The sequence below is a fragment of the Acomys minous genome (assembly GCF_964271855.1).
Source record: "Acomys minous genome assembly, chromosome: 4".
Lineage (NCBI taxonomy): Eukaryota > Metazoa > Chordata > Mammalia > Rodentia > Muridae > Acomys > Acomys minous.
The window spans coordinates 92,471,858-92,498,599 of NC_140486.1; the positions used below are offsets into that span (position 1 = coordinate 92,471,858).

General features: G+C 43.7%; 3 protein-coding genes across 10 annotated transcripts in view; 1 reads left to right on the forward strand and 2 right to left on the reverse strand.

Moving 5' to 3' along the window:
• The window catches only part of CCL20 (C-C motif chemokine ligand 20), a 144,253-nt gene that overhangs the window by 81,076 nt on the left and 36,435 nt on the right, over positions 1–26,742 (reverse strand). For 4 of the 5 annotated variants that reach the window (XM_084778964.1, XM_084778961.1, XM_084778963.1 and 1 more), the window contains exon 1: positions 21,181–22,452. The gene's annotated coding sequence lies outside the window, so the exon portion shown is untranslated. The other variant, XM_084778962.1, reaches the window with a different exon arrangement.
• Positions 1,084–21,794, forward strand: SLC19A3 (solute carrier family 19 member 3). Of its 4 annotated transcripts, XM_084778947.1 has the most exons (8): positions 1,084–1,432; positions 3,211–3,316; positions 6,683–6,944; positions 10,282–10,433; positions 13,129–13,939; positions 16,949–17,141; positions 19,341–19,482; positions 20,308–21,794. In XM_084778947.1, the coding sequence occupies exons 3-8, from the start codon at positions 6,821–6,823 to the stop codon at positions 20,476–20,478; spliced, it is 1,593 nt and encodes a 530-aa protein (XP_084635073.1). In that variant the 5' UTR covers positions 1,084–1,432; positions 3,211–3,316; positions 6,683–6,820; the 3' UTR covers positions 20,479–21,794. The 4 variants fall into 4 exon arrangements, with proteins under 4 accessions (XP_084635073.1, XP_084635072.1, XP_084635075.1 ...); XM_084778946.1 differs by lacking the exon at positions 3,211–3,316; XM_084778949.1 differs by lacking the exon at positions 6,683–6,944 and having other exon boundaries at positions 1,091–1,432.
• The window catches only part of LOC311595875 (uncharacterized protein), a 923-nt gene continuing 694 nt past the window's right edge, over positions 26,514–26,742 (reverse strand). The window contains exon 2 of the mRNA XM_084778953.1: positions 26,514–26,742. This exon is cut by the window's right edge and continues 68 nt beyond it. The gene's annotated coding sequence lies outside the window, so the exon portion shown is untranslated.

A 26,742-nucleotide genomic window follows, 5' to 3' on the forward strand; every position in this document is an offset into this window, starting at 1 on the left:
TCCGCTCACCAACCCCGGTCTCCAACCGCAATGTAAACTCTTTAAGGAGAGGGCTAAGTATTGATAGGGCTAAAGCACTGAGCAGTGACTGACAGACACATAGGATATATAATTATATTATATATATTTAAATATATAATTACATATAATTAATAAATTATTAATAAGTGAGGTTTTAAATGTGGTTTTCTTATATGAAAAAGTAGAGAACTAGTGCCAAAACTTGCCGGGAGACACTGGAGTTGGCGATTACCTAAGCATGGCCAGCCCCTCCCATGAGGCTGCTCTCGTCCTTTGCAACACAGGACCCAGATGTCATCCGCAAATGCATTACACGCCTGGGAAGTGAATCCCATTGGACAAGGATTGCCGCCATTCAGTAACAGAGGAACAGAATAACCTCTCAAAATGGGAGGCCTTCTTTCAGGGCTGGGTGCAGAGCAGACCAAGACACCTTTCACCTTTCCAAGTATGTCGGCCTTCCCTGGGAGAGCCAGTTTTGCAAAAACAGTGTGTGTCACAAAGCACGGAATTCTCCCACGCGCTAGGTGTGGCTGCACACTGCACGGGCAGCCTTTTCGCAAACCATGGTGGGGTGGGGGTGGGGGTGAGGGGAGAAAGCCAAAATAAATAAATACATTTCTTTTTAAAAAATCCAAACTAGAGATTCAAGATACCGCAGCACTATTAACCAGTTTCATTTCTGCTTGCTGCGAGCTCTTCAAAGTCAAGCAGTGTTTCTTTGGGAGACTACTTTTTACTTCCATAAATTGGTTTTTTTTTAATTAAGTATTTCCATTCTAAACAGCAGGAAATCTGTGTTAAGTAAATACATTTCAATTTAAAAGCTCTTGGGAGGTGGTGTTCATAGTTCAGTGGTACATACCTTAGGGCACAAGGACCTGAGAACTGTTTGTGCCCAAACACTCTTAAAGCCCTAGGAAAAAACGCCTACCCACCCTCTTGGGGCCTGGAGGCACAGTGCTTATAAAATTGGCTTTGAAGCCAGGACATCCCAACTGAAAGCTAAGCCTCTCTAACTGAACAGTTCTGCCTCTTTACTGCTTCTCTTCATTTGCAAACTGGGATTTGCAGCCTACCTTTCTCCTGACTTTTAGTTGAAATAAACGAATTCATAGGAAAAGACAAACGGAGCAGAGGACCAAGCCTGGTTTCCTTTCATCTTGCCCTACTATGCTGACAAGAGGGTCAGCACATTGCTTCACTTTTTAGCCCTTTACAGACTCGGATACCTCCTTTTCTAGCCTCAGGGTCAAAGACCAGGGGGCTTCATTAGCATATGCAAAGTTGGGCGTGGCCTTCGGTTCAGCTAGAGTGACCTGGTGGCCAGGTTCACCTTTACTTGAGATCGTGGACCCACGTAGCTGAAGTGCTAGATGTCCGGGGCAAGTGAGCAACACCGCTTCTATAGGTAAGATCTCCCACGGAGTATAATTAATTAAAGAAACTCCAGGAACCCTTTTCCTCTCCCCGCTCTAATTGAAGGTGGGGTCGGGGTGGAGAATGCAGAGGAGCCTGCGCCATACGCATGCGCCAGCGGGCAGACCTGCCGGCTTCGGTTTCTAGGTCGTTCTGTTGTCTGCTTCGTGCTTTGCGAGCTGGAACCCACCCAATCTGGTCTAGCCTGGATTCCTGTACAGGCCTCCGGAAGAGCAGATTAATTAGAAACCCCCATTCGTTTCTAGTACCAGCAGCTGCCGTGGTCACACTCGGCTTCCCAGGTTTTAACTAAAAAGCAATTTTAGCACAGAATGCCAAACCCCAAGCCCCAAAATGAAAACGTCCCTCCAAAGAAGGAAAGGTGAACTTTGAAGTTAAAAGAACCAAGACTATTGAGAACTATTTTAATGGAAACGAAAACAAAATCATGTAGCTATCGGGGCCGTGTTCCCGCGGTACGGAAATGTTTTTCTAAAATTGGGAAAAAAAACCCTGATTCTACCAAGAGACACGCACGCACTGTTGTTTCCCAAGGCGAATGGCCATTTTCGTAACATACATTTTAAATAGACCTAGACATTAACTAATTTTCCAAACATTTTTTTTATGTTGCCTTAGTAGTAGCAGAAATGGAAAAACATAGCAACTTTGTTCAGTCAGTTTTGCTAATGGTGCAAATTCTGTGGGGGAAAATACAATTAGAGAATTTAAGAATGTCAAAGGACATCGTGTAAGCAATTTAGTTTAATGGTCCAAAGGGGTTCTGGGAAGGACACTTCATTGCAAAACGTAGCAAAGAGACAGTTTTATTGGAAGAATGAAGACTGTACACATCATTTCAGGCTTAACTGTCTTTATGTGGCAGAGACGGAGGCAGAAGGCTAGGACATAAATGGTGAGCTATTTGTAGGTTTCTGTGTGAATGAACTCAGAGGGAACTTTGTGCTCAGCTAACAGCTTGGCTACACCATAGTCACACAAGACTCTGGCATGACTTTCAGCAACGTCTGGGGGGGGGGGGCCTAGTGCTGGCACTTTGTAAGAAAACAATGGCCTTCGTTTATTTATTTATTTATTTTTAATCTAACAGATATAAATAGTCAACGATGAGTTATTATTCTGCCCCCTAGCCGTTAACATAAAGATTTCTCCTGTCAACCTGGCTGAAATCTGTCCTTAAAACTCTAAGAACCCAGAAACATCTACAGTTCGGGTGGCATCTGTTCTGTAAGTGGTAGGCTTAGCCGTCGTGTACCAAGGGCTGGGTGGAGTGCTTCCATGGCAAGCGCTCTTCTTACCCGAGCTGCGCACTGAACCAGACTGCCGCATCTTAAGAGACATCACACAGATGACTGAAGCAAAGCCAGAGCCAGGAGGAACGAACCTTAAGCTCAGGTTTCAGAGTCCAGCTCTTTCCGCTCAGCCACACTGCCGCAGAAGAGGCAACCCTAATAAAGAAGTGGGGAGGACAAACAAAACAGAGAAGGTCCCACTTGGGAGGGTTCCCTTGCGTCATTTAGTACAATGCTCTTCAGAAAATAGGTCGCTTTGATAATACCATTCAGAGCAAAGTGGACATTGTTTTGGGTCTGTAGACTTTTCTCGTCATTTGTGTTTGGGGAAGATCTGAGCCTGGGTGCTTGTTTTATTTATCAAGACTCCATAAAGGGTGTGTGGGGTGGGGGAGTGAGCTCTGCAGCAGTCAGCCTTCCTGACAGACTGGCTCTTAAGGAACACCTTCCTCCCAAGTTGAAGGGGGGGCTGAGGAGCAGCTGGCTGTGCTCTGCGGCTTGAAGGAGCTGAAGCGAGTCTAAGGCAGGAAGCCGGTCCCAAAGTCAGGACTCTGAAGAAGGAGGTACTTTGTCTATGTGAATTAATCTGAAGGCCGTTGAAGGGTCAACCTCAGGGTTCTTTATTTGTCCTATATTAGACCGGGGCTACCGTTTCTGTTCTACATCTCCCAGGACAAACCCAAACTCAAAGGCAGTTTTCCATTCATACAGGGTCCCTGTCCTCGTGTGGGTTAGAGTAACTGCGGTCACTGTGCCTGCCAGAAAAACTGCGGCCCGCTGTAAACTCTTTGGAGAAGGGGGCGGAGGTTGCCTTTCGTCATCTGAGGTGTAACTTAACTTTCAACAGATTTAAGTTTGCTTGCAATGAGCTCATTGAGGCATTTAATATGCTAGAAACTGTTGTCATGTAGCCAAGCGCCCTTCCCAGTTCCCTCCCTCAGAACCCTGGTCTCAGTCAACATGAAATAGTGTAGTTTTAGCCTCTTGGAGATGAGGTGGAAATGGAATTGCCCAGCATGCCCTTTTCGTGTCTGGATCCCTTTATGGAACGCAGTGTTTGAGGTTAACCTTCCTTGTTCCTTATATCAGCGAATCTTTGGGTCTGGCCTCCCTACGCTAAGTTGCACCCTATGAGTCCTTTACTGCATAACTTTGGGTAAAAACTTAGAGCCATCACCAAAACCAAGCTATAGAAAGAGCATTCTTTTTACTACGCTCCTGCATTCTCTGTGGCTCTTGTTCCCTCTTCATCCCTACTCTAAGCAGCCACCAATTTACCCCTTGTCTCCTGAAGTCAGTCTTGCTTGCCTAAGACTGTGTGTGGTGGGTACCCTCTGGACTAGCATGGGGATTTACTGTTCACCCTAGTCTTGCCATAGTGCGATCCTTTAAACTGTTGGTTGCTGTCAGTTGATTAAGTAGACTGCATTGCATATTCATTTCCCCATTTAGTAGACACATCAGCTGCTTCTCATTTTCTACCACGTTATGTAAACCCGGATCTTTCCTGGACAGCTTGCCAAATGATGTCCCCAGAAGCTGCTACCACCATGTCTTTCTCCAAGGACAGACACGTACAAATACGTACAAATGTACAAATGTACAAATTCATTGACTTGAAACCCCTCCCAGCATTCGGTGGGCTTGCTTGTCATGTTTCACTTAGCCATCCCAGCAATTGTGAGTCATCATTGGCAGTTTTCATGTATGATTGCTGAGAACTCCTGAGGCATATCTCTCTGCACTTCCAGACAGTCACATCTCTGCAAAACATTCATATCTTCTGCTCATATTTTTCATTTTCAAGACAGGGTTTCTTTTGTGTAGCTTTGGCTATACTGGTACGAGCTCTGGAGCTCTGTGCACTAAGCTGGGCTCAAACTCACAGTCATCCACTTGCTTCTGTCTCCCAAGTGCTGGGATTAAGGGTGTGTGACAGCACTGCCCAGCTACCTGCTCATCTCCCCACTCCACCCCACCACCTGCCATTCCGAGATGTCGGGATTTTTTTTTACATATTTTGGATGTCGTTCCTTTGATAGACATTGGTACGTGGTTGTTTTCTCTGGATTGATAACTTCCCTTTCCAGTTTTGGAACAGTTTCTCTGGATGAGCAAATATGTCTGGTTTTTAGGCTTTTTTATTTGATAGAATGGGGGGGGGGAATCTATTTTTCTCTTCAAGGTTAGTCCTTTTGTCATTTTAAAAAAAAATATTTACCAGTTTCTTGGTCTCTAAGATCTGTTTTCTTCTGGGTAGTCCATGACAGAGTTATACTTTACATTTTGAACTGTTTTTTTTTTTTTTTTTACATACAAGTAGGTAACGAGAGTTAAAGGCATTTTTAAATTTTACTAGTCACAGCCAAAATACAGTAGCTGAGGCAGAAATGGGTGGATTCTTGCTCCAGTGATTTTGCATCACAGGAATGGGCTGTGGAAGTAGCCTGGTGTCCTTTGTCCACGCCTCCTCCAGCAGGTGTGCCTTAGGTTAACCTGGCAGCTCTTTGTTTTGTTGTTGTTGTTGTTAACCTGGCAGCTCTTTGTGTTGTTGTTTTGACTGTTCTAGTCAAAAGTTAAATTCTCCCTGGCTTAGTAATAGGTACTGGGAAAGGCACACTTAGCTTTTAGGATCTAATATCAGTTCAAAGTAAATATTTCAGTTTTTGCTAACCAGACTTCTAGCTTGTAACTGCCCAGTGAGGGAACTGAGTGGTAATGTTGAAAGCCGGGAAGATGAGGGTTTCAGAGCCAGTCGCTGGTACACAGGAGGAAGTGCATCACTCCATTAGCATTAGCATCTCCTTAGATAACCTCAGGGGAGCGCTTGTCACCAGGGAGACCAAGGGATTAAGAGCTGGGCCTTGCAGCATCTCCTACCCCCATCCTAGCTGTCACTGAACTACCACCAGGAACTTTGTAATGTTCCCTGATAGTCAGCCAGTAAACATGTTTTCCTGAGCTCTGCAGGCCACCTGTGGGGGGGGGGGCCACTGGAACCTAGTACATATATGAACATTGCATGAAAATGTCTCTGTGTGCCAGCATTGCAAGAGTTTGATTTCCCAGTTATGGGCAGGGGTGAGTCCAGGCTAACTGAAAGAGCAGCCTTGGAACCAGGAAGCAACTCCTAGCTTGCCCTTGTAACCAGCCCACCCCTTCATGGATCCTGGCAAGGAAGTGGGTTTTGGTTTTTTGTTGTTGTTGTTGTTGGGTTTTTTGTTTTGTTTTGTTTTTGTTTTTGTTTCATGCTTGTGAAAGAAGGAAAACCTTACTTTCTGCAATGTTGTGGGATTGAGATGTCAAATGAGGTTATCTTGAAGTCAACATGAAAATGGAGAATTCCAAATATTAGTTCCTGCTTTTTAGGAAAGGACATTTTAAGGCAGTGGTTAAAAGTAGAAAAAGCACATAACAGGGTAATGATTTGAAGAACACAACATCAGACTGCAACACCAAGGAGTGTCAGCATATATGGGGCAACATAAAGACATTTTTCTCTAAGTACTGAAACGAAACTTGTGACAAGCCATCTACCCAAATGTGATCACTGTTAAGACACAAGTAAACCGTACATCTTTTTAGAGATAGTTATGGGCTGGTTTGGGTTTTGGTTTTCGTGTTGTTTTATGAAGTAGGATTAGATGTACCAGCAAGGGCATTCTCATTTTTTGTAAAGCTACAGTGTTTCACATATCTGGGAGCAGAAACCAGTAAAATACAAGTTTCTTTGTGTGGGAATGTGGAAATGGACCCAAAACAGGGACAGAGTCTGGGGACGGGATGGTCAAGTGCTGAAAGGTCCGAGAGCTGCAGCTGTTGCTTTTTTGCGCAAGATAAAAATGGTACTATTTTCAGCCCAGCACACAGAGAAAAGTGTGACTTTGAAGTGTGACTTAGGTGGTCACTTTCGTTGTGGACTCTTTCAGGGTCACGACGCTGCCTTGTTGTCTGAGCCCAGTAGTACAAGGGCAGACACCGTGGTGCACTACGTTCGAGTCCGAGGCCGGTGCTCCTGTGTCTCCTGGGTGGGTGGAACTGGTGAGACCGGCTGGTGCCTGGCGTGGATGGGAGTGGAGCCAAGGCCCAGTCTTGCTATTTATTCCTCTGGTCCATTCGCCTCCTCCTTCTGTGCTGTGAGCCTCATCTCTCCTTCTGTAACGTCCTCTACATTCTTCCCCGGCTACCCAGGTAAGCTCTGCCCCAGGTCTGAGCTAGGAGTGGCTGATGAATTCTACCTTGTGTGTTAACACTCCCAGAGGCTTCACTGGTGGGATATTTGCTCACAGTTTCAAATCTGATAGCCTTGATTTTGCTTCAGCTATGTTGGGTTTTTTTTTTTCTCTCTCTCTCTCTCTTTCTTTTTCTTTTTTCCTCCCTTCTTCCTCCTCCTGCTTCTTTTTCTCTTTTTAACTACAGCCCACACATTATTCTTTTATCTTAAAAAAAAAAACTATAGTTGTGTGGTTTCTGAGTAATGTAGGAGGACCACTGCTATGGAGCAACTCTTTAAAGGTTTGTCATATTTGGAAAGCACGGGAAATGAAAGGGATAGGGAAATCTACCTCCAGAAGTGTCGTCTCACAATAGCAAGCCAGCTGTGTCCCCGAGTCACATGAGTACAGCAAGCAGGACTTCAGGTGGGATCTTAAGGACGGGATGGTGGGGTGGTCAGGAGAGAATGAGAGATGCAGATATGATGGAACACTGCAGCTCATAGGATTTTTTTTTTTTTCGAGACAGGGTTTCTCTGTGTAGCCTTGGCTGTCCTGGGCTCATTTTGTAGACCAGGCTGGCCTCGAACTCACAGTGATCCACCTGCCTCTGCCTCCCGAGTGCTGGGATTAAAGGCATGCACCACCACGCCTGGCTTAGAATATTCTTCTTAAATTAATTATTTATCCACTTTACATCCCAGTTATAGCCCCCTCCCTCATCTCTTCCCATTCCCACCCTCCCTCCCTCTTCCCCATGTCCCCCCTCCCCTAGCCCTCAGAAAAGGGGAGTCCCCACCCATCCCACCACATCAAGTCATATCAGGACTGAGCAGTTCATAGACTACCCTAATAGTGTGTGTGTCTGTGTGTGCACGCATGCCCTTACATTAATTAAATAAGGCAAATATCACATTTTCCCCCACAAAATTAATATCCCAATATAAAAAATCACCTCCACAAAGTAAATTTCCCAATGTAAAATCCATTGCAAGAGATCTGGCCTTCCACTGATATGACTAGAAAGTGGGGCGTGCCCAGAAAACCAAGATGGTACTTGTGTATGGTCTCATGCCCGGTATCTCTTGCCTGATCCTCGCATCTTCCCTTTCCACTCCCGTTGTCCACATGGGCTACAGTTGCTCCTTGCTAGTATCATTTCTTATCATCCTTGAGGGCAGATGGACTGTGAGGTACTTTCTAGCCACTCAGGACAGAGCAATGAACCACACGACACACCCTGACTTCCTGGCACTTACACTCTCGGGACATAGTTTCCACTGCCTTCCCAACTAAGTGATATTGACCTTATTCAACTTTGACAGCTACTTAGAGAACTTTGTAAAAGGTTGAGTGAGGACATGCTGTGACTCGGTAGGCTGCTCTACCTAGACCCCTGAGCCTCTACCCTGGTGGCCTACCCTTCGGGCATAAGTGCCCACTTGAGCTGTTTTGGCAACTCAAAATTCACTTCCAAAAATTTTCTATATTAGGCCATAGTGCCTGCCATGCATTTATGTTGGAAAATCTGTTCCTTGTGCTAAAGCCAGGTTACGTTACTTCATACAAACGCTCTGTTTTCTCCTTGTGGGGAGGCTGTCGGTACACTAATAGAGCAGTGTAGTGGAAAGCACAGCCACACTGAGGCACAGGAGCATGGGTAAAAGGTCCTGAGGGGAGGAAGGAGACCATGGTTCCAGTCTTGGCCATATGGCTTCAATCCAGTGGTGGGATTGTTTTGTGTGTGTGTGTGTGTGTGTGTGTAGTCACCTTGGAACTATAACTACCATAATGCTTTAATAAGAAAACACACAAAAAGGCGTCATACCCATAGCCAGCTGCCTTCCTATGCACCATCTCAGAAAGCAAGCAAAATTGAGACCACCAAAAATGTCTCTAACAACAAAGTTTGATCTCAAATATGAAGGTATGATAAACTTCCCCGTGCTCACTGCAGTCCACAGGGGAAAGCAAAACATGTTTTCAAATGCAGCCACCATAAAATAACAAGGCGCATTGTGTTTGGTGTTTGCCTTCTGAGCAGTGACCAAGAAGATCTTCTAGCGCTTTGTGTCTAAAGTTTGAACTTCCGAGCCGTATCAACACAGGAAAAAGTGTGAAGAATGACACACTGTGAATAACCTGCAACTAGACATTTAGAGACGAGCCCACGCATAATGAAAAGAGGAATGATAATCATAGAAGCCACGCCTCCTGTTCCCAAGCATAATTAGTATCAGTGGAAAACACGGGGAGGGGGGCTGGGCGTTTGAAAGATGCATCTTTATGTAATTGATTTCCTTAGTTAATATTTATTATTAGCATAGCGTGGGGGGAAGGCAGGCACATACATGCTAGGGTGCACTTGTGGGGTCTTGGGGTCAGAGGTCAGTCCTCAGGGGCCAGTTCCGTACTTCTGCCTTGCTAGGGCTGGGTCTTTCTTGTTTCCTCTGTGCTGTGCTCTTTAGGCTGACTGGCCTCTGAGCTTCTGGGAAGTTCCCCTGTATCTGCTTCCTATTTCAGGGTAAGAGATCTGGGATTACAGATGTCTGCCACCACATGCAGCTGGGTGGCACGCACCTTTAGTCCCAGCACTAGAGAGGCAGAGGCAGGAAGATCTCTGTAAGTCTGAGGCAGCCTGGTCTACAGAGTGAGTACCAGGACAGCCAGGGGCTACACAGAGAAACCCTGACTCAAAAAAAAAAAAAAGAAAGAAAGAAAGAAAAGAAAAGAAAAAGAAAGAAAGAAAAAGGAAAAAATGGGGGGGTAGTTGGCTAAGCATATAAAACTCAGACTATAACTTAACAGATATTTTAGTTGTTAATTTCAGACAAGGGACAATCTAGTAGAAAGATAAGTTTGTAATACACGAATGCCAGTCAGTGAGTTAAAAGTTATGGAATCCAGGCAAAATGGAGTGGGCAGACACCAGAAGGCTTCTTAATCCAAGCTGTTCATCTGGAAGGACTTGGCCTGCTGTAACTCCACGTAGATCCTTAGCCGGTATCTCGCTTAGGATCAAGTACGCACTGGTCCACCACCCATGGTATGTTAGCAGCTGCCCAGAACTGTGTTTGGGAAAACACTAAAGAAATTCGGTTCCCTCCAGCAGTAATGAAAAGGGAGCCCTCTGAAAAGAGAGGATTCATCCATGAAACGTGTGAAAAGTAACGCATCAGTCACTTTTCCAGTTTCATGGCAGATGGACAAAGTCTTTTCATAAAACGTGTAGAAATTGGCCGCTTTCGAGGCCTTCCAAGATGCCAGAGAAGGATGTGTCCGGCTTAACTTCTGCTTTGTTTCCCTTTGACCAGCCATGAATTGCCTCAGAGCTCCTCCAAGCAACTCTTGGGTTTATCCCACGGTGATACTCTGCTTGTTTGGATTTTTCTCCATGTTCAGGCCCTCGGAAGCATTCTTAATCCCATTTTTGTCTGAACCTAGTAAGAATCTTACTAGCGCAGAGGTAAGCTGATGGGTATATCTTAATGGGGGTCAATTTCATAAGACTTGAACAAGGAGGTGGGGGTGTCATTTGACTTACAGTAAGAAAGGAGCTTTGGATTCCAGTGAGGCCCCTTTTTCACAGAATTTATTGCTTATTAGAACTGTTATTTCCTCCTTACACTTGTGAAAATGTTAAGCCAAACACTTAAAGATGTATAAAGAGAATTTTAACTTTCAGAATCTATATGCCAGTCTATGATACACAGGAGCTTTTCAGGTCTCCCTCACACTTAGCCTAAAATGAGGTTTTTTTTCTCTGCCACAGGATGGCCCTCTGAGAAACCAACAGGCTTCTGTAGTGTAAGCAGGCTATAATAAGGAACTGTAATACAGTCACATGCATTACATAATGATGTTTAATGAATGGTGGGCTGTATATGTATGCAGTGCTGCTCCAGAATTATAACAAGTCAACTCTAGTTAAAGACCGTAACACGGCAGGCAGCGTAAAAATCACACCTCAGTGCTTACTTATTGGTTTATGTGGTATCAGTGTAAACAAACCTACTGCTCTGTCGCCCATAAAAGTGTAACATACACATGTGTGTGTGTATGTGTGTGTGTGTGTATACACATATATATTGTATATAATACAATGTAAAACTCGATATGATGAGTTTTGATATGATATTATCATTTGATAAATGGCTGTTACTGTCTGTGCATTCACTGATACTTTTATCATTGTCTTAAGGTATCTTTCTACTTAGCAAAAATAAAAGCACCACACTATACCAGCATCAGCCCACACATCCTATGGTTATTGTATATTTAGAGTGTGTCACGTTCTCTTGTGTTTAAGTTAACCTTGTGGTTTCGGTTTTAGTTTTTTTAAAAACGCTTTCCTATTTATCACGCTACTAAACACCACATAGCTGGGCCGTAGAGTGGGCTATACCACCTGAGTTTCTGGACGTACTCTCCATAGGTTTGTACAATAAACAAAATTAGCCAAAGACATTTTTCAGATTGTATCAACAACACATGGCTATATTTCTTGTATTTTTACTTGGTTTTGAAAAACTATTTAGCAGTATATTTGCTGTAAACATTTATTTCCCTGATATGCTTCTCTTTCTGCATGGCTAAATTCTCTAACTTAAAAAGATACTTCTTACTGGAAATGGTGGCGCACGCCTTTAATGCCAGCGCTTAGGAGGCAGAAGCAGGTGGACTTCTGTGAAATCCAGACCAGTCTGGTTTATAGAGCATGTTCCAGTTTAGCCAGGAATGCATCCATGCCTTCCTTTCTTTCTCTCTATCTAAGAGGTACAGGAAGAAAATATGCCAACCCAACCAGAAAATCAACCTGGGCTGGCTTATTGTCTCCAACCACAACCATGAAAATATAGTGTGGAAGGTGACATCACCCAGAAAGCTAACTGGTGCTGGGTTATCAGTAGGGTATTGGCAAAGACGGGAGGCAAGCAAAAAACAATGGACTCAGTGTTTCTTGCACTGAAACATGTCATATTTAAGACCAGGGTGAGCCAGAATCAGCTTAACACACCCACCAAGTTTGCCTCCGCGTGTACTATGAACAAATGAATAATAAATCCTACGTCAGACCCACAGGTTAGTCTGGGTCCTCCTGAGACTTTGGCGAGTCCACACGTCAGTGAGGGGAAGTTCAATGATTTAAGAGACTGGTTTCTCATCACACCTAAAGATCATTAACAACCTTTTGAGTCCTTTCTGCCTATGACACTTGAGCACCCATGTGTTTGTCATGAAATAGTGATATGGCCCACATTAAACTTTAAGAAGCAGTGACATCCACAGACACGGATAGGGTGTGAGGAGCTTGAGAGCCCAGCAAATCTGAACAGGAGGAAAATGGCATGCATTACCTGTTCCCACTTGGTAATTTAACAAAGCCATTTACTCTTGCTGCTGTTGTGTGTGTCCACCCAGATTTCATCCAGGAGGAAGGCAGCAGTGGATCAAGTAAAGAGGGGGCTGTCCTACACTTTTTACAATGTGAACTCTATACCCAACGTTGCTAATCATTGTGTAAGAGTAAATAGGGATTTTTTTCAATTTATTCATTTTTATTGCGTGTGCCTTGGTATCTTGCCTACGTGTATGTCTATAGGAGGATGTTGGATCTCCTAGAACTGGAGTTACAGAGAGTTGTGATCTGCTGCGTGGGTGCTGGGAATTGAACCCAGGTCCTCTGGGAGAGCAGCCAGTGCTCTTTACTGTTGGGCCATCCCTCCAGCCCCCTAGGTTGGGATGTTTTAAGAACTTGGAAATCTCACAAATTCAAAATATTTAAGTCTAAACTTAACTTGAAAATTTTAAAACTAATTTATTGAACCATTACATACTATTTAAGCTTCAATTTTTTATATAGTCCAGAGGACAGATTGTCTCCCTTGAACTCTTCTACCGGGGTAAACCTAAGTATGTTTTGGAGCTTTTGTTTTCTTTTCTTCTTTACCCATGTTGTTATTTTTGTTGTTGTTATTTTGTTTTCATTTAGCAAGGACACTACTTTTTCTTAGCAATTTACCTGTAGATCAGTTTTCTATGATTTTTTCCCCCATAATATTAAGAATGTCAGATTAGATGTGACTTTGAGGTACAAATCCACCACACGTCCCTTGGAGATATGCTGTGCTTCTGGTCACGCCTATGTATCAACTCCACAGCTGGCAAATGAGGTCCTTCCCGTCTGGACGTACTCTTACCTGGCAATGCTGCCCCCCGTGTTTGTCCTCACTGACTACCTGCGCTACAAACCCATCATCATGCTACACGTTGTGACCTTCGCCACTAGCTACCTGATGCTCTTGTTTTGCCAAGGCGTGATGCTCATGCAGGTGGCTGAGTTCTTTTTTGGGATTGTCTCAGCCACGGAGATAGCCTACTATGCTTACATATACAGCATGGTCAGCCCAGAGCACTATCAGAAGGTAAGCAGTTACTGTCGGAGTATCACCCTGGTGGCCTACACAGCAGGCTCCGTGCTGGCCCAGGTCTTGGTATCCCTGGCGAGCCTGCCATACTCCTACCTCTTCGTCATATCGTTGGCCTGTGTCGCTGTGGCTTTCGTTTTCTCCATTTTTCTACCAATGCCTAAGAAGAGCATGTTTTTCCATACAAAGCCTGACACAGAAGCTTGCCAAAAGCCGCCAGAACAAGGTACTGCCCTCGAAGAAGCTCAGAACCACAAGAGCTCTCACCTAGAATTGTTTGACACTTCAGGGGACCCAGGGGACCGAGAGCAGAGCAACCCAGGGCTAGAAAATACGGCTTCGAAACACTTTGCGCATTGGTTCCAGGATCTCAAGGAGTGTTACTCCTCAAAGCACCTTGTTTACTGGTCCCTATGGTGGGCTTTTGCCACAGCCGGTTATAACCAAGTCTTGAACTATGTTCAAGTCCTATGGGAACACAAGGCACCCTCCCAAGACTCTTCCATCTATAACGGAGCAGTAGAGGCCAGTGCAACATTTGGAGGTAAGTAAACATCTCAAGTTCATCGACTTCTCCATGGTGGTGAGTTTGCTATGACCAGAGAGTAAAGTAATCTTTTTTTTTGGTTGACAGAGGCTGGGGTATATGTCCAAATGTGTGTACACAGAGACCAGAAGAGGACATCAGGTGTCCCCTAAAACAGGGTCTCTTACTAAGCCCACAGCTAGGCTAGTGGCCAGCAAGTCCCAGTGATCATCTTGTCCCCACTCCCTACAGCATCCAGTGTTTTGCAGGTGCCCTGGTTAGGCTTCCATAAGAAGACCTCTTACCCACTGAGCCATCTTCCCATTCAAGGGTAAAAGGCGCTGAAAAAAAAAAAAATAAGAGTACAATAACTTTGCAAGAGGCAGGGCGGGTTGAGACAGGGTTTCTCTGTGTAACAGCCCTGGCTGTCCTAGACTTGCTTTGTAGACCAGGCTGGCCTCAAACTCACAGAGACACAGAGATCCACCTGCCTCTGCCTCCCGTATGCTGGGATTAAAGGCGTGTGCCACCACACCCAGCTGTACTGGCTTTTTATACTATATGTTACAGTTGTAGATAACTCAAGATTATAAAGCTGATGACCAAGTAATGTATTTTGAGTAGAATCCATAGATAACCATTTCATTATTAAGATAAATGCTGATAATGTGCCCTCGTACCTTCAGTATTATGTTCATATGGTTTAAAGTTTGATAACTTATTTTGTTCTTAGTTTAAAGATGAGTGACAGCAATATAACTTCTGTTTTTCTTTTATCTATTTGTTGTGTGCACGTGTGTACACATGTGCCTGTGCAGATGCAGGAACATGTGAAGCCAAAGGACAACTTCAAGTGTCATCCCTTGGGTACCACTCATCTGTTATATCCTCTTCTCTTCTCTTTTTTTTTTTTTTTCCTTTAGGTGAGGTTTTCATTGGCCCGTAACTCACCAAATAGGGCAAACTGTCTGGCCAGTTTCTTCTAGGGATCCACTTATCTTGGCCTCCCCATTGCTGAGAATAGAATACTCTGCCATGCCAAGCTTTTCGTGTGGGTTCTGGGACTCGAACTCACATCTTCATGCTTGCAAGGCAAGGACTTTACTCACTAAGCTAGCACAGCCCTTTGTTGTATTGGTCTTTTTTGTTTGGTTGTTTGGTTGGTTTGGTTTTTTCAGGCAAAGTCTGTGTACTAGTCCTGGCTGTCCTGGAACTCATTCTGTAGACCAGGCTGGCCTTGAACTCAGAGATCCACTTGCCTCTGGCTCACAAGTGCTGGGATTAAAGGTTTATAGCACCATTTCCTGGCTGTTTTAGTCCTTAGAAGCTTGTGTACATGCGTATGTTGTATGCTGGGCATACTTCCTCCTGTGCCTCTGTGCCCCTCCTTTTCCTTCCCCTCCTAGTTGTCTGGTTTCTTGTTTGATGTTTTGGATGCAGTATATTGCAGCTATGGACCCTCTGTCTGCTGTGTAATAGCAGAGACTCCCATTCTGTAGGCATCGTCTTCCCCCCAAACCCCTCAACCCCACCCCCACCCCCACCCCCCGAGTGGCTGCTTGCCTCCACCATACAGAATCTTTCACAGTATCACAGTCTCATTTGGTGACTGTGGCCCGTATTTCCTGACCTACTAGAGTCAAGGCTGTTCTTAATATTCAAAATAAAGAGAAAGTGCAGGATTTTTATTATTAACTCTAGAAAACACATGATGGTTTCCAGAATCTTACCCTGAGAGTCTTCTCGGGGACCTTCAGAACTCTAGACTGTGCACCAGTAATTTTTCAAAAGGGGCTTTTTTATGTAATTTCATGATGTTACACTCAGGCTTCTAATATCAAAAAGAAATTTGCCTTTGAAGCATACTCCACAATAAATATTTATATATATTCGACTTTGAAGATGTGTTTCAGGAAGTGACATATTTTTCCACACCTTCCGCTGCAGGAAGCTTCAGGGATGCACGTAGCCTCTGTTTGAGTATTGTTCCCCTCTTGGAAGACTTCAGCTAACTCCTGAAACCCTGGGCTATGCCAGAATTAGATCGTTGGAATTGATGCTTTTATGGCCAGAAGTCTTGGGGAGAACGATCCTTTCTAGAAACAGCTCTATTGCAGATCACCTATGGAAAAATAGCTGACCAGCTGTCAATAATTTGAGCCTGAAACAACTTTCATTCCGTTAAAGAGAACCCTAGTTGCTAATGGATACTATACAGCAGTACAGGTCCTTTTCGTCCAAAGCCTTGAGAAAATCAGGCCAGCTGTAGCAAGAGGATTACTGAACGCAGGAGTTCAAGGGCAGTGTAAGGAGCCCCCCAAGATCCCTTAGGTCTAGGAAAGGAGAGAGGGAAGGAAGAATAGATGGAAGGCAGGAGGAAAGGCAGGAAGGAAGGAAAGGAGGAGGGAGGAAGAGAGAGAGAGAGAGAGAGAGAGAGAGAGAGAGAGAGAGGAAGAAAGAAAATAAATTAGGATATCCATTTCTCCAAAATTATAAAATTGAAAACAATAAAGCAACTTTACTTCCAAGATGTTTATATACCTGCTATCCTAGATGGGTTTTGATTTTGGTTTGGTTTTGGTTTTTGGGTGTGTTGTTGTTGTTGTTGTTGTTGTTGTTGTTTGAGACAGGGTTTCTCTGTGTAGCCTTGGCTGTCTTAGACTCACTTTGGAGACCAGGCTGGCCTCGAACTCACAGAGATCTGCCTCCCTGAGTCTTGGGTGTTGAAAGACTGGGTACTGTGTTGCTGCCCCACACTGCTGTGTTTAGGGCCCTTCTATCTCTTCTGCCTAGTGTGTGCCTGACACGTAGTTGATACTAATTAAAAGTATAACAGCAAAGTGGGTTGAAAACAAAAGTCCACTCTTAAAATCCCCATGTAAACCGATCACATAGTTTTTGTGAAATGGCATATTCATCTTTGAAGTCGCTCAAGATCTGAGATTTTGTTTGTTTGTTTGCTTGGAGTGTTACTGTTCTCTTCCTGCAAAGTCCACAGCTTGATTCTCCCCCCTTGTCTGTTTCCAGGAGCGTTGGCTTCATTCTTGGTGGGCTATGTGAAGGTCAACTGGGATCTCCTAGGAGAGCTGGGTCTGGCTGTCTTCTCGGCTGTGATCGCAGGCGCTCTGTTGCTCATGAATTACACGCACAGCATCTGGGTGTGCTATGCTGGCTATTTACTAGTCAAATCTAGCTACTCGTTTCTTATAACCATAGCAGTGTAAGTATCACCCACCATTCCTCCCTACTCCACTGGATTCCGAGAGGCTCTCCGGGAGCTTCGGGAAGACTTTAATCAATCACAGTGTTCAATGTTAACTACATATTGAATGTAATTCAGCGAAGCCATCTTCTCATTTAACTGAATAATCACCAAGCGGGGGAGGGGCGGACCTGGGATACCGCATGAACCAAAAGCAAGGACTCATGATCTACTTCTGATTTCTTTTTGCTTCCACCAATTCGTCATACTAAGGTGCAGTGTGACCTAATTTTAAATGCATAGGTGTAGATTTTATTTCTAACCTTACTTAGTTGCTTGATATGTTTTAACCACATGCTTTTCTGGGAACAAAATATTCTCAGAAAAGTTATAAAAAAGTTGGACCCAGGGGTGGGCAGGGGCAGGAGGGGAGTGGGGGGGCGAGAAGTGATGCAAAGATTTTAAGAAAACTTCAGCTTCATTTATACTTGAAACTGTGTGCTTTTAAGTAGTTTATAAAATAAGGCCTCTGGAACTAAAAGCTTTCCTGTGCTTTATAAGAGGTTTTGGTTTTGGTTCCTTTTTTTTTTTTTAAAGAAAGAAATGATTTAAAAGTATGTGGCTTGTGTGGGTAAAGTTAAAACTGATTACAAGGAATCTTCTTTGGGAGCGGGCTATGTAGCTCAGCTGGTAAAGCGCTTGCCACATATGCATGATTCCTACATAAACCGGACATAGTTGAACATATTTGTTACTCAGAACATGGAACTTGGAGGCAGAAGGGTCAGAAGTTCAAGGTCATCCTTGGTGACATAGCAAGCTTGAAGTCAGCCTGGGCCACACACATCTTGTCTCAGAGAAGGTGGAGAGGAGAATAAATACCATTAGTTACCTTTGGTGTCAGCCAAAAAGACACGAGAAACATGCATTTGAGTTTCAAGCTACATCTGAGAAACAGTGACAAGCTTTGTTGAGTTTCATTTTTAATTTGTGAAAAATGTTTGATAAACAGTAAAGCATTGGAATATGAGTCCCGAGGCAAAGATGGTGAGGAAATGCAGAAGTTTGCTAGTGTTCTGGTTTCATGTCTGTTGCCATGACAGATGCTCTTGGAAAAAGCAGCAGAGGTTAGAAAATTATATAGTCCAATATTTGAGGGGAAGTCATATTTTATCCATAGTCAAGAGCAAAGAGAGAATCAACATATCCTTGTTTCTTGCTCTGCTTCAGACAGCTTTCTCCTCTGTTCATCTCCCTGCCTAGGGAATGACACTGCCCACATTAATAATCAAGACAGGCCCCCAGAGATGTGTTCACAGACTAACCTGACCCAGACAGTCGCTCTTTACGGCTCTCTTCCCAGGTGATGTGAGGTTGTACTAAGCTGATAATTGGAGTTAATCATAATCATTACAGAAAGCTAAGTTTTTAACTGAAATATCTTACTTTACTCAAACTTCAGTGGTTAGTTTTATTATTTATAACAAGGACTGAAGGGTAGAACTGATATTATTCCTTTGCATTTAAAGAACATTTGGAAGCCACAGTCTTTTATCTGCATTCTAATATATACAGTAATATTTCAATATCACTATAGTTAAAAACTAACTATAGATTCAGTCAGCTGCACAACCAACCATGGTCTCAATCCTCAAAGAATAATCACCTGCCATATCTTCTCACTGTAGGACATTGAAAATAAACTGAATATATTTGTTAAGTCCTCAGGTCAGATGCTGTTTGCCCTTTTTTAATAAAACTTTATTACGATAATGTATAAAACCAAGTTATATTCAATATTCTCCAATTATAAGATGTTAACTTTTTAGGTTTAATTTCTAGAAAGTGCTAGATTGTGCTAGAGGAATCTTATCATAGTGCCTTACATCCGGCCTTTAACAATATTTAACTCTTTTTCTTTGCTCTGCCTATTTGTCTATACTGGGTACCAGTTAGGTAAGACATGCCTTAATAACACTGCTTCCAACTCTTTTCTTTTGTGATAGCTTTTAGTTTGCTTTCAACACAAGGCCTCGAGTATACATTCCCAAGATGGCTTTGAGTTTGCTCTATGGCTAGAAATGACCTTGAACTCTTCCTGCCTCCTGAATGCTAGAATTACAGGAATGCACCACCACACCCAGTTTCAGTTCCTGTCCTTGAGATAAGGACTGTATGCATGCTGTGGCTCAGTGCTAACTATACACTTAATGACAGCTTTCAGATTGCTGTTAACCTGAGTTTAGAGCGTTATGCCCTGGTGTTCGGCATAGACACCTTTATTGCCTTGGTGATCCAGGCCATCATTACTGTGATTGTGGTAGATCAAAGAGGACTCCACTTGTCAATCACCACTCAGGTAAGCTCAGTTCTGTTCCTATTACAATGCTATAGTAACTCTGTATAAGTAACATACCTATATAACTTACCTATACCCTTATAATATGTCTATGTTATAGTAACTCTGTATAGGTAATGGGTATATTACCTATATATCTAATAGGTATATACTAACTGTATATATGTATATATGTATATATATGGGGGGGTTATGGGGTGTGTGTGTATGTATCTATGTATGTATGTAAAACTCTGTTGCCTATTACAATGTTAACCTAATACTATGTTACTGTTAACATACTGTCTAGGAATGTAAAATAACTAGGTTGCCTCCAAGATGACTTAATCTTAAAACTAGCAATGTTGAAGGTTTATTTTTAATTCATTGATTATGAACAATTTTAAGTATGCTGCCTTTAATTATAACACCAACTAAGTTTATAACAACTAGATTCATATTCACTTGAAGAAGGTGAGGAAGAAATAACCTTGGCATTTAAAAATCACTGTTAGATGCTGGTACATACTAATGAACCAGCCTTCAAACACAGACATACAGACAGACCCGTGGGACCTACTGGGCTTTCCCTCCACCACTGCTGAAGTAGCTAGGGTTTGAACCTAAACATTCTGCCACAAAGCCAGACCCTCAGTCTCCACTTCACGTGTTTACATTCTTAACCTTGGATCATTTGATATAAAAGAGGGTAATCTCCAATCAGAACGACCCATAATAAGTTCTGGATCTCAATTACCCCATAAGCAAATCAAAGAAGGAAGATTGTTACATATTATCAGTGATTCAAGTGGTCAGGTTTTATAAATGCTAATTGTTTTCTTCCAGTTTTTAGTTTATGGAAGTTACTTCGCCGTCATTGCTGGGGTCTTCCTAATGAGAAGCACATATATTCTCTACTCAGCCAAGTGCCGAATGGAAGTACAGAGCCTTGCTGCCACTCCAAGTCCCAATGAGCCACATCCACAAGAGCCAAGAGACGAGTCAACGAAGTTCTAACCCAGTTTACATCAAAATGAGCCGAATTTCAGTATGGGCAGCCAGAAGTGCTTTGCCACACACAGACACATTCTGCCAGTATGAATTCTCAAACCGCAGCCAACCTTCAGCCTCAAGCTAATACCTTCAATGCCCAGCTAACTACAAGCACTCCACATAGGCCATCAGCAGTATTAGCTACTTCCTGATGCTGTGACAAAATACCTAATAAGAATCAACTGAAGGGCGGAACTTAATGTCTCAGTTCACAGTTTCGTGGGGTAGCTTCCATGATGGATGGGAAGCCACGTGACACATTGCATCTGCCACCAGGAAGTAGAGAACAGTGAAAGCAGGTGTTCAGATCATGTTCTCTTTTTTTTTCATCATACCGCCCCAGCCTAGGGGATGGTGCCACCCACATTTAAGGTAAGTCTTCCCACTTCAGTTAACCTAATATAGGCAATGAATGCCTCACAGATGTTCAAAGAGGCTTATGTCTTCAACTTCTAGATCTGTCAAGTTGACAGTGTTAACTATCAACATTAACAGCTGAGTGACCCTTGTTGGGGGGAGGGGGGTCTGTGACTAGCAATGACTTGGAAGCCCTAGTTCTGGTGAGTTCTAAGAACAAGCAAATGGCATGGAAACAAGCCATAAAGAAACTCCAGCCACCTATTGATGATGAGCCCCCGAGTGAGCACAGATACCAGCAGGACTGACCTGTAATTGGCGTGTGTACTTCATAGATCTAAAGAGGCAGCACCTGGGACAATTTTGTTCCTCTTCCATCAAGTGAACTTCTGTTGCAGCTTCCAGCTTTCTGAAAGAATGCTTCGGTTGGGTCCTCTGTCTGAGAGTTCCTCTTCAAATCTGAAAGCACCATCATTCTGTTAGCATGTGTTACTGGATAGTCTCCGTGTTCTTACCTTTTTCATCATGTGGTCCCTCCTGGACTCTGTGTTGACACTCTCTCCCAGGCATCACTCCAGATGCTCCTGTGTGTCCATGGAGTGCCCTCACATCAGCTCCCAGTGGCCTGGGAGAGTTGATGAGCCCTGTTCCCACCATCACCCTAGATAAGTGTTAGGTTGGTGAGTGTAGAACACTTCTCAAGGAAGTTCCAGAGCTCTCCAACAGTCTTTATACATAAGAAAACACTCGCAAAAATTAAATACTAATTGTCTAATTTATAATTATGTTTGGTGCTAAGGATCAAGCCCAGGGTCTCACACAAGCCAGATAAGCCCTCTGCCACCAAGGTATATCCTTAGCCCCATGCTTAATTTTTAAATGTCAGAGATTATGTTCAATAAAATATTAACATTTTTAAAGAATTCAAGTTTATTAATTTCTCTGAGTGTTATCTAAGGATTTCTGCCATTTGAAACACAACAGAATGTTTACTGAGTAATCTGCTATAGGGGGAATAAAAGACTGATTTATAATTTGTAATTTAAGTATATTTTATTCCAAATTCCAAAATTGATCCAATGGAATTGAAAATAAAATTTATCCCAAAGGCCAAATCAGTATCTTCTTAGTGACCATTTTGGTTTTTTGTAATTTCAGTACCTATATGAGGCCACAGTCCAAAAATATCGAGTGGACAGGTCTAGCAATGAACAGCACATAGTTTAAACTGCCTACTGTTCTGACAAGTGCTCACTGTCCACTCTGTTCTGTCCTGGGCGTGTTGTGCTACTCACTTACTAGTAGCATCATGGCCTCCCCCATTATCAGGTCAACTGTGGTCCTATCTCAGTGCTTATGTTCAAGCGAACTTTAGTTTCTTAAAGCCAGAGTAGTGGTGCTGGAATAAACTCATACAAAGGAGACATGGTGTGCAGATAGGCAAACCCATAGTGCTGTGCAAGCTCCATTACTGTCCATTGTTTCAGCATCCACTGGTGGTCATGGAAAATTGTTTTAGTTAGGGCTTTATTGCTGTGAAGAGACATGGCAACTCTTCTAAAGAAAAACATTTTGTTGAGGCTGGCTTACTGTTTCAGAGGTTTAGTCCATTATCAACTTGATGAGAATCACAGCAGCATGCAGGCAGACACGGGGCTGGAGAAGGAGGTGAGAGTTCTACATCTTGATCTGTGGGCAGCAGGAGGAGAAATGTGTGTCACACTGGGCATAGCTTGAGCATATGAGACCTCAACAGTGACACACTTTCTCCAACAAGGCCACACCTTCTAATAGTGCTACTCTCTATGGGCCAGGCACTCAAAACACCAGAGCCTATGAGGGCTATTCCTTTTCAAACCGCCACAAAAGTGAGTAACAAACCTACCTAGATACAAAGTATGTGCTCTAGTTAACAGACTTCTACTGGAGATGCTAGCCAATAGAAGGAGACAAGAAAAAAAATCAGGACTCAAAAATTGGAAAAGAAAGCTGGGTGTGGCTGTACACACCTTTAGATCCAGCATTTGGGAGGCAGAGGCAGGCAGATCTTTGCGAGTTCGAGTCCAGCCTGCCTACAAAGCAAGCTCCAAAACAGCCAGGGCTATTACACAAAGAAACCCTGTCTTAAAAACAAAAAAAACAAACAAACAAATTGGAAAAGAAACAAAATTACTCAAAAAGCTACAAGAATACACCCAAGGGCCTCAACTGAAAGCTGAGACACCAACAACTATGTTCACAACACAGCTGGTAAAGACTCCATTTATAGCAGAACAAAACAGTAAAAAAAGTATGATTTCATTTCCTCTATTAAATGTATGGAGCACAGGAATATATATATTTATAAAGAGCAAGTGAAAACCTAACCACTAGGGTAAAGGTTAACAACTGAACTCGCACTTATGCTGCTGGGAGAAGGAAAATCCATTTTCTCTGCTAGAACAATACCACATATACTAACCACTCCAGGGCAGATCTCGTGTTCAGAATTAGTTGGCCTAATATATAATAGATTCTACAAGGGTTTTTTTTTTTGTATTTAATTTTATTAGGTTATAGCTGGTATTGTGTTTTGCTTTTTTTTTTTCTTTATGGGTGTGATTTTATTTTATTTTCTTGGTTTGAGGTGTTTTATTGTTTGTTGTATTGGGTTTGTGCTCGTCTTTTTAGAAAGAACTTAAAGTTGGGTGGGTAGAGAGGGGAAGAGGATCTGGCATGCCATCCCTCACGCGGGGTCAGGCTAGCTGTTGAAACGTGCTGCCCTCTTTTTGACGGGGTTGCTTAGAAACAGTGGGATGAAGAGTGAAGGAAGCTGGGCTCCTCCAACCATGTGGGCTCAACTCAGTGACTGGGACATGATCTGCCCAATAAGGAAGGGACACCAAGTCAGGCTGCACATATCTTCCATTTCTATTTCTATTTTTGCATTTATTTTTGTTGTTGTTGTTGTGCACACCTACACTTAATTGATTGTTTTGTGTTAGCTTGTATCTTTCCAGAATACATTTCATGGCTTTTGCTCATTCCTCCTCTATAATATTTTCTCTAATCCCTCATACCTGAAGCCCACGTTTTCCCCACCATCAGCTTACTAAGCAGCTTCCAGCACTATGTGCACAAGAAGAAAGTTCCCTGGTCAGTTTGAGATATACTTCTTAGTGTTCACAATCAAGGTGGGTGGCACCTTCAGCAATGAAGTCCTACCGTTTAGTTATGCTGGGCAACCAAGGTCAATGACAATCACTTGTACTATTTTGGGTCCCTCAGGGCCTCCCTGGCCAGTAACTTGTATAGAGGTAAGCCATGGCTTTAAATAATCAAAGTCTTCTGGAAGCAGTGTTGTCCACCATGGGCCATTTTCATTTTGATTCTCTTACAAACTAGTAGGTTTCACTAGGGCTTCGATATACACACTTATTTCTGGTTAACCGATACCTTTACCCTGATCTGTACCATATACCTATGTTGTTTTACTTTAAAAGTAGGTGTCAGATATTGTCACAACAGGAAATATGAAAAGCTCTGGGAAATAAAAAAGGGTGTTTTACACAAAAACTATGAAAAGATGGAGTGTGTGCACACCAAGAAGTTACTGGTCATATCATAGGGAACAGCAGGAGAGAGGGAGAGCCCAGCCAGCAAGGCTGAGGGGCAGGGTGAGGCCATGCGATGCTCCAGTTTACAAACAAAGGGCACCAGCAGATTTTACCGGTGTCTCTGAGAGCCAGTTCTCACAGGTGGAAAAGGCAAGCTTGTGTGGCCAATGCTACCTTTATAGAGGGCAGCCGGCCACCTGGAAGGGATGCTCAACTTTTCCAAGTCACTGTGCTGTGGCCATTGAATCAACGGGTCTTTGTCAGACATGGTGCTGGGGCCCTCTTGCGGAACACCAGTTTGCTATGGAAAAAAAGACTTATGTGCAGATTTATAATGGCCACTAGAAACTAAACAAACCAAAGCAAAGGGAATGCTTTGTTTTGGTGTTTTTTTTTTTTTTTTTTTTTTTTTTGGTTTTTTTGAGACAAGGTCTCTCTGCGTTACCCTTGGCTGTCCTGGAGTCACTTTGTAGACCAGGCTGGCCTCGAACTCACAGCGATCCACCTGCCTCTGCCTCCCGAGTGCTGGGATTACAGGCGTGTGCCACCACGCCCGGCTTTGTTTTGTTTTGTTTTGGTTTTTTTTTTAGCAAAGGGAATGCTAGACTGAACACAGGTTACTATGAAAATTACCCAACTAAAGGACGAAGCAGGCAGAGTCTGTTTTGTGACTCTTCTGCTACGGGGCTCAACTGTGCTCTCTCTTCTCTATATACTGATGCTGTGATTCCCAAGACCTCAGAGAGTAGACCTTATCTGGAGAAAGCACCTCACAGAAACTAAGAATAAGGCAGCTACATCAACATAAATCACCCCAGGCAGTGTGCTGGGTCATTTTATGTCAACTTGACACAAGCTGGAGTCATCTGAGAGGCAGAACCCATTGAGAAAACGCCTCCATAAGATTGGGCTGGAGGTGCTGGGCCTAGTGGCACAGCCTTTAATTCCAGCACTCAGGAGGCAGAGGCAAGCCTGCAGAGCATTTCATTAATTAGTAATTGATGTGGGAGTGCCCAGCCCATGGTGGGTGTGGCCATCCTTGGGCTGGTGATCCTGGGGGCAGTGAGAAAGCTGGCTGAGCAGGCTCTGGGGAACAAGCCAGTAAGCAGCACCCCTCCATGACCTCCTTATCATCAGCTCCTGCCTTCAGGCTCCTGCCCAGTTTGAGTTCCTGTCCTGACTTCCTTCAGTGATGAACAGAGATATGGAAGTGTAAGCCAAATAAACCTTTTCCTCCCCATGTTGTTTTGGCCTGGTGTTCCATCACAGCAAAGATAGCCCTAATGAGGACAGGTAGATTTAAATTCATCATGACTGGGGTGTTCGATAAAGGAAGAAAGACAGCAGAAATGAAGACCAGGCAGACCCAGTGAAGACAGAATTCTCTGAAGCTGCTAACACCTTGATCCTGGACTTCTAGCATGGGAAATTATGAGAAAACAAACAGCTCTGCTCTAAGTCAGCTGCCCCCAGGTACTTGATGGAAGTAGAGAAAGGAAAATGGCCGTGCCCTGCTGGCTTTCTTCTTTCCCTCCACCTGGGCCCCCAGCCCATGGGACAGCAGCACTCACATGTAAGGTGGTTCTTCTCCCCCAGCCCCTGTTCCAATCTCCACACACCCCACAGCTCATCCAGAGTTTACCACTCCATCTCCCAGGCCAATCTAAATGCAGGCAAGCCGACCCCAGAGGAGAGCCATCACAGTGGTTTGTCCCAGCTGCTTCAGGCCCATGGGGAGGCAGCACACCCTGGCAGGGATCTCCTGAAAGAGCAAAGCTGCCCAGATCATGCCCAGTATGTGGGAAGAGAAAGGGGATTCTAAGCTGGGTCCATGACTCACTGCAAGGCCCTGTCCCCACCAACCAGAGGACCACCCTAGGCTCAGCCATCACTGCCTCACCGTGTAGCTCACAGTCTACCTCATGTCTAGTTCTCTGAAGCTTTTGCTCATCTAGAATGTGGTGTCAGTTGAGATGGAACTCGTTTCTCCCCATGGAAAGACAGGTTAGAGACGGGAAAGCACATGAGACACACAGGAGTCGGCTGTCTGGGAAGGATTTACTGAAGTTTATTAAGCAAGAGTAGCTTTGTGGTTACAGATATGCAATGCAATGGGGAAACAGGTCATTGGCGCAGAGCGAGAGGAACTGTAGGCTGTCATAGCACAACCTACCAGACAGTGTCAGCCATGGTCATGATCGCATGGTGACTGACAGAGAAGGCCTGGGACTCAGGCTTTTGCTTGGTCTCCATCAAGTGTTGCAGGATGATAACA